General features: G+C 33.6%; 1 protein-coding gene across 1 annotated transcript; it reads left to right on the top strand.

The window, feature by feature from the left end:
* Nucleotides 1–5,456: 5,456 nt before the first annotated feature.
* On the top strand, nucleotides 5,457–6,485 carry LOC115954738 (momilactone A synthase-like). The gene is made up of 2 exons (XM_031072667.1): nucleotides 5,457–5,494; nucleotides 5,714–6,485. The coding sequence occupies exons 1-2, from the start codon at nucleotides 5,457–5,459 to the stop codon at nucleotides 6,483–6,485; spliced, it is 810 nt and encodes a 269-aa protein (XP_030928527.1).
* Nucleotides 6,486–12,347: the final 5,862 nt, after the last annotated feature.

Raw genomic sequence — 12,347 nt, 5'->3', positions numbered from 1 at the left:
AAGTTGTTGATGAACAGCTTACTTAACTCCTGAAACGAAGTTATGGTATTTGGCGGTAGCTTACTGAACCATACTCTGGCTGGGCCTTTTAAGGTGGTAGGAAAGGCCCTACACATGATCTCATTTGGAACACCTTGGAGATGCATGGTTGTTTTGAACATGGCAATGTGATTGCAAGGGTCATGTGTCCTATCATATGAGTCCAGGGTAGGCCTCTTGAACTTGGATAGTAAGGGATGACTTGTGATGGACGCAACAAAGGGGGAATTAGTGTTGTAGATGAGATCATCCACATGGTTTGCTCTTCTCATGGAATCCTTCATCTCTTCCATAGCTCTTTTCATCTGATCCATCTCCCTCTCCAAGTGTGGTACTCTACGAGTGACAATGCCTCTGGGTTGATCTTTATCAGCCTCTTCGTTCTCCACCATGCTGCTGATGATGTTGTCTATTAACTTCTCTAGTTAACTCTTGGTTCTGTTGTGTCAGTTTTGCCATTACTGTTGCCATGGACTGTAACTATTGCTGGATGGTCATGAGCGGTGGTGGCGCATGATTTGAGTGATTGGAGGCATTTCCACTCTCCTAGTGTCCTGGACTAGTGGCCATTGACCTAGTTTGAACCATGCAGCCTTTTGTCTTGGAAAGGGCAAAGAAGTTAACACTAAGAAACTTTTTTCTTCCCCACAGACGGCGCCAACTAATGATGCTTGAAAATCAGTAGGCTGGAATGCCTCGGACTATGGTGATGGCTATGAATCCTAAAAATAAAGAAAGAACTAACAAAGGTGACCGGTGTGACCCGGCCAAGGACTCTCCGACGGTTAAGTCAGTTTTCTCTCTAAGATACAAAGATTGAAAATAGTGAATGGCTAACACTTACCTTTGATAGATGGGACCTGCTCCTTTTATATAGAATTTGATGTGGGTCTACTTGTTTGGGATCCATCACCATTGTGGGTGATGTTGGTGGTTAATGAAGAAAATGGGATATGTGGAATGAAGTGTATAGAATTCTTTTCATGTACTAAGCAACGTGTCATGTTTTGCTTATGTAAAACCTTTGGAGAATTTCTTGTAGAATTTACCAAGTACAATTTGATCGTCCATGGGTATGGTCGTCTATAACATGGTCGTCCATGGATGAGTTCTTTTTGGCGGATCCTGTTATTCTTAATAAAGGGTCTTGTTCATGCATTCTGTCATTCTGTTGTGGTTTTCCTTGGATGTGATCAAGTTATGGAAGACAACCAAGTATAGGCTATAATTAGTTGATCCTCATCACTTCTAAAACTACTTGAATGCCCTCTTGACCTCCAAAATTACCAAAATACCCTTAAATACCCAAAATGACCCAAATACCCCTACACTTCCAAAATTACTAATATACCCTTGGACGTCCAAAAATATGCACAAAAACCACTAAAATGACCAAAATACCCCATGAACCTAAAAAATAACCGAAATACCCTCAAAACTTAAAAACTACCAAAATACCCCTAAAACCTAAAAAATGACCAAAATACCTCCGAAACCCATAAAATGAAAAAAAATACCCCTAAAACCTATAAGATGATAAAAATACACCCTAAACCTAAAAAATAAAATGACCAAAATACCCTTAAACCTTTAAAATGACCAAAATACACCCAAAACCTCTAAAATGACTAAAAATAACCTAAAACCTCAAAAATTACCAAAAATACCCCAAAACCTATAAAACGACCAAAATAGCCCAGAACCTCTAAAACAACCAAAATACCCCTCAAAATATTTAAAATAAGCAAAATACCCTTGAAACCTTTAAAATGACCAAAATACCCCTAAACCTGTAAGATGACCAAAATACACTTGAAATATCTAAAATTACCAAAATGGAGGTTTGGTGTATTTTGGATGTTTCGAGGGTATTTTTGACAAATTAAAGGTTCTAAGAGTATTTTGGTCATTTTATAGGTTTCAAGGGAATTTTAGTAATTTTTTAGGTTTTGGGGTTATTTTGGTCATTTTTTAGATTCTATGGGTATTTTGGTCATTTTTTTAGGTTACGAGGGTATTTATATCATTATTAGGTTTTTGGGGTAATTCGGTAATTTTTAGATTTTGGGGCTATTTCGGTAATTTTCTAGGTTTAAGAGATATTTTGGTAATTTTTAGGTTTCGGGGGTTTTTCAGTAATTTTTTAGGTTTCAGTGTATTTTGGTCATTTTTGAGGTTTTAATGGTATTTTAGTAATTTTTAGGTTTTAGGGGATATTTCGATCATTTTAGGTTTAGGGGGTATTTCGATCATTTTAGGTTTAGGGGGCATTTTGGCCATTTTTAGGTTTCGGGGGATATTTTGGTCATTTTTTAGGTTTTGTGGGTATTTCAATCATTTTTTAGGTTTCAGGAGTATTTTAGTCATTTTATAGGATTTGAAGGTATTTTGGTAATTTTATAGGTTTCAGAGGTATTTCGGCCATTTTTTAGGTTTAGGGGTATTTTGGTAATTTTTAGGTTTTAGGGGTATTTTTCTCATTTTTATGTTTCAAGGGTATTTTGGTCATTTTATAGGTTTTAGGGGGGGGGGTATTGTGATAATTTTAGGTTTCGGGGGTAGTTTGGTCATTTTATAGATTTCAATGGTATTTTGGTCATTTTTTAGGTTTCGAGGGGGTATTTCAGTCATTTTTTAAAAATTTAGATTTTCTGTTATTTATTTAAATTTTAGATTTTAGATGGGTTTTATTAGTGGGTATTAGTGGTTTTATCCATTAAAACCCATAAAACTAGTCTCTAAACCATGCGATGCATCGGATAGTTAGCAAATGTTAAATATTTTCACTTTGTTCAGAACAATGAGTTAAAAAAAAAGAAAGATCCAGAGCCTAGAAATTAATGAAACAAAACAAATATATATATTCACACAATGGAAATACGTAGAAGAAAGATGGGCTACCCTTAAAAAAAATAATCCATGGCTATACTCTATAGTTGTTGAAATCTGCCAAATAGTTTTAAATATGGCAAAAAATAATCCTAAAATTTAAAAGTTTAAACTTCTGAAAGGCCAAAAGATTTAAAGATACGGAATATTTTAAGTTTAGAAATTATTGAAACGAAAAGGAATAATATAATATATCTATATACACACACAATAGATAAATATAAGAGAAAGATGGGCTACTTTCAAAATAATAGTCCTTATAGCTTTGCAAAAATTACATTCACAATATAAGGCAAGACATGACATATTTTCAGAATTTAAAAAGAAACATACATGAGCCACACCTACATATGCATATTTTCTAGTTTCCACCAAACTTTAGAATATGCAATAATTTTTGCAAGGAGAATATGTATCATAAATTGTCAAATACGTATTATTTCAGGCCAAATGCTTATAGGATTTGGTGCATGGTATACCTATTGGAAAGAACGAAGTAAAGGTTTCCTTAATTCAAATTAGCCTCTGAGTAAAAAAAAAAAAAAAGTGCCTCTAATGTCATCATGATCCGATTCTCTTCCTCATGCATGCGTGATAAACAACTCACCCTATTTTCCTTTATAAAAACTAAATCAGAAATAGTCATGCCTAATTGTTGGAATTAAAGTTGGGAAACCTTGTATAATATGTCTAATTCTCTTCCTCAGGCCCTATATTGTAACAATTATAGGTATATGTATCATAAGTATTATAGTATTTGTTTATATACGAATATGAAACCTTAACTAATAGAAATAGCTTATACATATATTTTAGTAAGAGTATGCGTATATTTGATATGTAACAATTATTTTAAATATCATATATTGCATTAGGTTTCAATATGTATAAGGTTATTCTCAAAAAATAATTTGTGAATTAAAATATTGGTGGCGTTCCCATAATAATAATAATAATTATTATTTTGTAGTGTCAAGTTTCTTTTGTGAGTGCTACTACTCTTCCTACAATTCGGCACTTTATGAATTCATTTTCTCAATTTTTCCTAACTATTATTGAATCCAAACAATTTTAACGTTTCAACATAGCCAACCAAGACCCCATATATGAATCTAGATTCCTAAGCAAATGAATTAAGAATCCTTAGCAAATCTAAATATCGGCCAAAAGAATGTATTAATTCCCAAAATGATGCCAACACCAGCAAAAAAATGACAGAAACTTATATTTGAAAAGTAACTTTAATTGGAAGAAATTTGTATGCTAACTTCCATGACCATCATAAACACCAAAGAAAGAGGTGTTATTGTCCAAATTTGGAAAAGCTACGTGCTACAAAAGAAAAGAAAACATGGCAAGATAGCATAATCTATAGAAAATCATTGAGATTATGAGTCCACTCAATAGACCCATTGAAAAGGAAACCCAAAGATGTCATTGAAAAATACAAAATAGATTTTGGCAAGCAATGTTTATGAAATAGAAACAAAACAAACAAAATATAAAAATTTTCAAACTCAAGCACTAAACAATTGATCACAATTATTTAGAACACCCAAAGTCCTTTTCACATAATCACAAAATTCAATATCTTTGTACAGAAAGGCCAACCCCATCGCCATGAATCTGAAAAACATTGATTAAAAAAAGAAAATTACAGAGACACTAAAACCTAGGGATTGAAAAAAGAAAATTACAGAGACATTGAAACCTGGTGATTGAAAAAAGAAAATTACATGGAGAAAAGGCCACGTTGAATTGAAGGAGTTTTTCCCCTCACTTTGATGTTTGCTTTATGCGTTGCCTTACTCCTTACGTTCAGGTTTAGGTTTAGGTTATAAGAGATTTATATAATACTACTTAGTAGCTGAATTTCCCTTGGGCCTAATAAATTATATAAAATCAGAATTTTTGTTTTTTTATTTAAATAATGCTGATATGTAAAAATGTGGAAGCTCAAAAAAAAGTCAAAGGCTAAGTCAAAAACTTCAGTTATATATATAGATTAAATAACCTAATGGGTCTTTACCCATTTAACTCAAATATTCAAATGGGTTGAGTCAAGATTTATTCAAATTATGTGGATATATAATTGGTAGGTTCATGGATATGGATAAAAATTGCAACCCTTACCTAGGGGTATGATAGATTCCAGGAGAAATGTTTTGATACAAACATATCCAATCGAGCAAAAGATAGTAAATGTGCTTGACTGTGTAGATAATTACGAAAAGCTGGAACTAAAATTAGTCTCTCGCAATGACAATGATGCAAACCTTGATATAATAAGTCAAATAGATGGCCCAAATTAGTCAAAATTGATGTGAATCGATTCTTGTGGGAAGCAATGCTGTTTGAAGTAAACAAACAGTTATTATGTCACACTTTGGGAATGCAGGGGGTCTGACATGGCCTCTATATAAGTTCGTTACATCTTACATTAGAGGAGAGATCGATCACAAAGTGATTTAGTGATAGTCTTTGGGTTTCATTTTCATTTTTCCAACACATTCTAAACTCCATCGACCATGGGAAGTTTCTCAGTACTCCCACTGGCAGCAAGAAGGTAATAAAATTTATTTGTTATCTTGCCACTGTACGTTTAATTTGTTAGAGAACAATATTTTGTGAAAAATATCCTCTCTTTCCAACTAAATAATTTTTGTATCAATAATGTTAGGGATAATACAAATTTTACCACATAACTTTTACAAACTGACATGTCAAATCCAAATTGTTGACTAATAATAAAAGTGAGAGATAATATCTTGTAAAAATGTGACAGGCTAGAAGGAAAAGTAGCAGTAATTACAGGTGGGGCTAGCGGCATTGGTGCATCCACCGCAAGACTATTCTCTAAACATGGAGCTAAAGTTATAATCGCAGACATCCAAGATGAATTGGGTCACTCTATATGCAAAGAACTAAATCCTCAATCCACAACCTTCGTCCATTGTGATGTCTCCAAGGAAACTGACGTGGAAAATGCTATTAACCATGCTGTTTCCACGTACGGCAAGCTAGACATTATGCATAACAATGCTGGTATTAGTGGAGAAGTCAAATACAACATCCTTGACAACACCCAGGCTGATTTTGAGCATGTGCTTAGAATCAATGTGGTAGGTGCTTTCCTTGGTACCAAACATGCAGCCCGTGTGATGATCCCGGCTCGCAAAGGCAGTATAATCAATACTGCTAGCGTATGCTCAATCATAGGAGCAGTTGGACCGCATGCCTACACAAGCTCAAAACATGCTATGGATGGATTAATGAAAAATACCGCAGTGGAGCTTGGACATTTTGGCATCCGTGTGAACAATGTGTCACCCTACGTTGTTCTTACACAAATGGCTAAGGATGGAATGAATCTGGATGAGGATGGAGCTTCCCGTCTTTATTCCAACCTCAAGGGTAAATTTCTCAAGCCAGAGGATGTGGCTGACGCTGCACTCTTTCTTGCAAGTGATGACTCAAAATATGTGAGTGGACATAATCTTGTTCTAGACGGAGGCTTTAACGTTGTGAATTCAGGTTTTTGTATGTATCCACAATAAAGAATAAAATGGGAAGTTTAAATGCACCAGAAATTTCACCAAAAATTAATGTTTGCGAGGCAATAATAAATTTCCCATGTATTATTTAGTGCTTGTAGAAAGATTTTAGCTAAAATTAGCCTCTTTACAAGCACTATGCTAATGTTCATAGGCTCTTCCTTTATTTTATATAATAAATCATTTGTATTTCTTTATTTCAATTTTTTCAATGGAGGATTCTAAAGTGTTGCCTACTTGTCTAAGTTTATGTGAAGATCAAGGTTTTGAAACCCAGATTGGACCGTATGGTCCGACCGGAAAAATCTCGAACCATTCATTTTTGCGGTTCTTTTAGCCTCAAGAACCGCTCTATGGGAAAAAAGCAGGGACCCGTGCAAATCGCGGTCAAACCTCACGGTTCTTAGAACTATGATCAGACTGCTTCTCACGGTTCCCTACTTCCCATTGAATCTGAACCTTAAAAAAAAAAAAAAAACACACACACACACACACACACACACACAGAAAAGGAGAAAAGGAAGAAGACGACGACGAAGTAGGGGTGGCGCCATGAAGCAACTGCTTCTTCTTCTTCTGCTTCTTCTTTCTTTTTTTCTTCTTCTTCTTCTTTGTCTGTCTCCCTCTCTCCTTTTTTTGCTGAACTTTGTTATGTATGTGGTCTAGTTTCTCACTTTCTCTTTCTTTGTATTTGTTATGACTACACTGACACTAGTTGCCTAGCATTGGAAATATTGAAAGCTTTTAAATTTTGAATAAAAGATGAGCGCTCCACGTGAAAGCTCTCCATTACTTCTTTTTAGCTTGGCGTAAATGCACTTTTAGTCCCTACGGTTTGGCTTTTTTCTATTTTAGTCCCTACATTTTAATTTTACCGCTTTTAGTCCCTAAACCAATTAACGCGTGTTATTTTCGTCCTTTTTGTTAGTCAATCGACGAAAATAGCTGAGGTGGCAGCTGGAGGAATTAAAATATTATAAAAATTCCACATCACCCATGACACATCAGCATATAAATTTAAAAAATTAATTTATTAATTTTAACAAAATTAAAAAAACATAAAAACAAAATTTAAAACCAAAATTCACATGAATTAAGATCTAAAAGTTTCTTGAACAAGAACACCAACCCAAAAATTTTAAAACCCAAAAAATTAACATAAGATCCATACCTGAACACTATTTTCAAACCGGCCACAAACTTTCATCTTAAACTCAAACACTATTCTCTCATCTCAAACACAAACTACACGGCCACACACTATTCTCTCATCTCAAACTCTCTCTTCTCTCATGACTCATACCCGAGCTCTCTTTCCTCTCACACAGATCTAATTTGAGTAAAGAAATGTAAAGTAGAATCAAATCGAAGAAAAAGAAGTTGAAAACGGAAAAGAGCAAGGGATCTAGAAGAATCGGACTTGCATATTGCACTTGACGAGATCGAGAGGGGTGATGGCCATGTGAGTGAGACCACAGCTGAGAATACCGCCAGTGGTACAGGCGGCGTAGAAGGCCGACGAGTACATCTAGATCTTGTCGGGCTTGCCCAATGCCAGAACCAACAACGAGCAGATCTGCTTATCCCTCTTCTGGGTTTTGATCATGGAGGCTTCAGTGCTTGGTGGGCAGCATGGATCAGAGAAAATGATGGGCAACACGGCATCTCCCCCTTGTTTGTGTTGTGAAACTCAGATCGGTGGTGGTGGCTGTGGTTTCCTTCCTTACCATTCACTGCCACTAGCCACCATCAAGGTAGCCTCCTTGATCTCTCCCTCTATCTCTTCTTTTCTTGGACTCATCCACTCGGTGCCTCTTTCTTTGATCCGTGATGGTGTGGGGAGTTTGGGTTGTTCAATGGTTCAAAATATGTTTGAGTTGTGGTTGAAATTTGATTCTAGGATTTGGTGGTGATGGATCTAGTAGTGGTGGTGCTGGAGGTCATTCAGGTTTGGTGCTAGTGGATACGGGTTAGTGTGGCAGATTGTAGTGGTGGTCATTGGGTTTGATGGTTTAGGTTTTGACTTTTGTGGAAGAACACAACACCCTTTTTTTTATTTAATTTACAATTGATTTTTGGTAGAAGAATGTATACAAATTTTGGAATAGAAATTCTTTGAGTACTGTTCTTGTTATCTGGGTTTATGTTTTTATGATCTGGGTTCGTGTTCTTGTGTTCTTATGATCTGGGTTTATGTTCATGTGTTCTTATGATCTGGGTTCATGTTCTTGTGTTCTTATGATCTTGGTTCATGTTCTTGTGTTCCTGTGATCTGGGTTCATCTACTTGTTTATTTTTATTCAAATCTAATATATTTTTATGTTTTAAATTTTGTTAAAATTAATAAATTAATTTTTTAAATTTATATGCTGATGTGTCATAGGTGATGTGACATTTTTATAATATTTTAATTCCTCCGGCTGCCACCTTAGCTATTTCTGCTGGTTGACTGATGGAAAGGACGAAAATAACACGCGTTAATTGGTTTAGGGACCAAAAGTGGTAAAATTAAAATATAGGGACTAAAATGGAAAAAAGCCAAAATGTAGGGACTAAAAGTGCATTTACGCCTTTTAGCTTTGGCCTTTGAGGCCAATGTGATGTGGCATAATGTACATGTATTGCCAGATCGCTATAGTATTGCAACAATTTATATTTAGAATAATGCTAATATTACAATATTTTAAACATTTTTTGTCATAAGTTGTGAGTGATAAAAATATAAATTCGTATACATCCACAATTTTTTTTACTCCTCACAACTTATCATTTAACGATTTGTAGCAAAAGTTGTGTGAAATATTATAATACTGGTATTGCTATAATATTTAAAGTTTTTTTTGGAAATAGATTGTGGGGGCATTGGGCCTTGGAGACCTTTGTTTATGTGTGTCTTAGGCCCAAGGCCCAAGCCAAGGACTAAAGACCATTTGAGGAGGGGTGAACACCATCAAGGGGACCCGTGCTAATGGGTGATGAGGTCAACTTTAGCCATAATGGCACAAGAGGGTAGGCCGAGGACGGATGTCACCTCGGACTGATTATGTCGAGGTCTGAACAGGTAGTTTGCCATCCAAAGAGGTATTCCCAAACGTTCTGCGAGCACGGACAAGCTTTGCAAAAACAAAGTACGGGCGGAAGCCCTAAAAAATCTGAGAAGGAATCCACTGCCACTGCATTTAAGGCTCTGCAGCTAACTTTCTAACTGCATTAATGTGGAGAAGACCCTTGAACAGGGCTATGTTGGCCATCCCAACGCACAAGGTAGCCTGAGGGGGTGTCCGATGGGACAGGCACTCAAGTAAGGGAACGTATGACCAACGAGTGGAAGGCCAAGATTGTTTGAAGGGGACTATATAATAGGAGAAACTCCCCATAGAAGGGGGACGAAAGAAATCAAGAGAGAAATACTGTAGCAATTAATAATCAAACCTGTAATCATACTTGCAAGGAATATATAAGAGCTAACCTTCTCGGACTCGTGCCGAGGACTATTTTTCTAAACTCAATCCAACCATCTTCTTAGTTCCTATGAGTTGAGCTTATTTCACCTGCGATCCAATTCACTTTGACCCAGTTTTACAACCCACTCTCTATAAATTCATTGTTCTGGGCTTTTTGGGCCTGACTACATTTGATCTTGGGTTGGGTTCCAAATTTGGTCCATACAAATATACTTATACTTATAATTATAAATTATTAAATAATTATTTTAATATTTAAATTATTAGATAATTTAAATATTTTATTTTACTTGAGGTAAGTGTCCTTCTCATTCTTATATTATAACTAGTCGCTAACCCGCGTGATGCACGAAAAAGCTATTAACTCCGAAAAAAATGAAGAAATATTTAACTTCTATACTTTTCTATAGTTTAGAAGTATTGTGTAACATTGAACATTATTGAATTGCAAGTGCATAGTTACCGATATGTACAAAGTAATTTACTATTCTTAAATCAATAAAACAAAACTCCCAATAATTATATATATACACACACACTCAAAACTAATATATACTGCAAATATATAAACAAAGGCCATTATATGAGGAAGACACACCAAGTTTCAAATTTGAGTAGCAATATGACTTTCTCGTAGTAATAACAATATAGAAAATTTAAAACATGGAACAATATCAAAATTATAATACCTAATTCCATTATTTTTTATGTTGAATCCAAAAAAATAATTAATTGAAATTAATCCAAACAAATAATTAATCAACCAAAAATCATAGATTTTAATAAGAAAACAAAAAATCACATGAATCTAAATAAAAAGCATTTAAGGTGAAGAATTAAAATCAACCTACTGAAACACAAATACCAAAAACCCCAAGACTTAAAGCTGTAAAATTTATAGAATCCCCAAATTCTAATTCAAAACCAAACTAAATTCAACAAATTTATATATAACATACCAAATAAAAATTTATAGTTTCCTAGGCAGGAAGACATAGGTTGCAGCTTTGATTTTTCTCCAAAAAAATATAGATGTTTTATCTGCCATGTACAATTAAAAAAAAAAAAATTAGTAGAAATTTCTATCCAAAAACCAAACCCATGAAAATAATGTCAATATAAATATGGAAATTAACCCAAATACTCAAAAGAAAATCAATTCTAAACATAACAAAAGAATAAGATAGAAAGAAAATTCCAAGCACATAAGAAAGCAAATAAAAATTTTGACATAAAAGATAAAATTCATTAATAAAAATATAAACAAATATCCACATATGTTGAATTGAAATTTTATTAATAATAACAATATAAACAAATTCGACATAAAATTCATTAATCAAAAAAGAAAGTTGAATAAGATTGTTTGCGTTTAAAAAAAAAAAAAAAAAAAATCCTAAAGTAAAGTTAAGTTTAGGGTTTTAATAATTGCTAAGGTTTTGAGGAGGGAAAAGAAAAAAACAACGGTGATATATGAATAGCACACTTCATTATCAAAAGCAAATTCCTAACTTAAAATTAAAGGGTTGCATGTTCTCTAACTCAAATTCCTATATGAAAACTGCAAATAATTATATAAAACTGATACAAACCATGCATAGCTCTAATGCTGGTCTTTAGTACTAAGATCTGAATTGCATCGTAATCATAACTGCATAATATACATAATTAGATGTCAAGACTTTCTAGGGCTTCACATATACTTCTTTAGGATCCTCTACAACAATCGTAGCAATGCAAAAGCTTATTTTATTATTATTTTTTTTAAGGTACCAAGCTTGAGAAAGTAGAGACAATTAATACTTACGGTAGAGACTATAAACGGAAAAGAGAGAGAAATAGTAGCGTGAGAGGAGCAGGCTTATCAGATTTTTTTTTTCCTTATCAGAATTTTTGTTTTTATATGATAATCAACATTTGAGTTTGAGTATAAGTTAGACTTATTAGAGAGATAGAGTTTCACTCCTTGTTGAGTTTTGATTAAACAAAAATAATTTTGTTTAAAAAAATGATAATAATGAGTTTGAGTTTAAGTTAAACTTATTAGAGAGATAGAGTTTCACTCTTTGTTAAGTTTGGACTAAATAAAAATAATTTTATTTAAATAAAATGATAATTTTATTTAAATATTGTGCTCATGTGGAAAATTGTGAGAGTTTCAGAGGCTTCGGTTATATATATATATATATATATAGATAATTATTATATTATTGTTATTATTATCATTATTATTACTATTATCACAAGTTTTACTAATTAACATGTAAATAAATAAAGATATACTTTATTTATATTTGCTTAGGATTTGACATTTCTTATTTGTCTTGTAAAAGTTATGATATAAAAAATATTTGAAAGATATATCTCTATATTAAATTATACTATTTTAGTTAATTTTTCT

The sequence above is a fragment of the Quercus lobata genome, chromosome 8 (assembly GCF_001633185.2).
Source record: "Quercus lobata isolate SW786 chromosome 8, ValleyOak3.0 Primary Assembly, whole genome shotgun sequence".
Classification (NCBI taxonomy): domain Eukaryota; kingdom Viridiplantae; phylum Streptophyta; class Magnoliopsida; order Fagales; family Fagaceae; genus Quercus; species Quercus lobata.
The sequence above is the reverse complement of the archived record's forward strand: the minus strand, read 5'-3'. Positions and strand labels throughout refer to the sequence as shown.

Coding starts and splice junctions, on each gene's coding strand:
- LOC115954738 (XM_031072667.1), top strand. CDS start 5,457: ATGGGAAGTTTCTCAGTACTCCCACTGGCAGCAAGAAG. Junction 5,495..5,713: donor CTCCCACTGGCAGCAAGAAG/GTAATAAAATTT, acceptor AAAATGTGACAG/GCTAGAAGGAAAAGTAGCAG.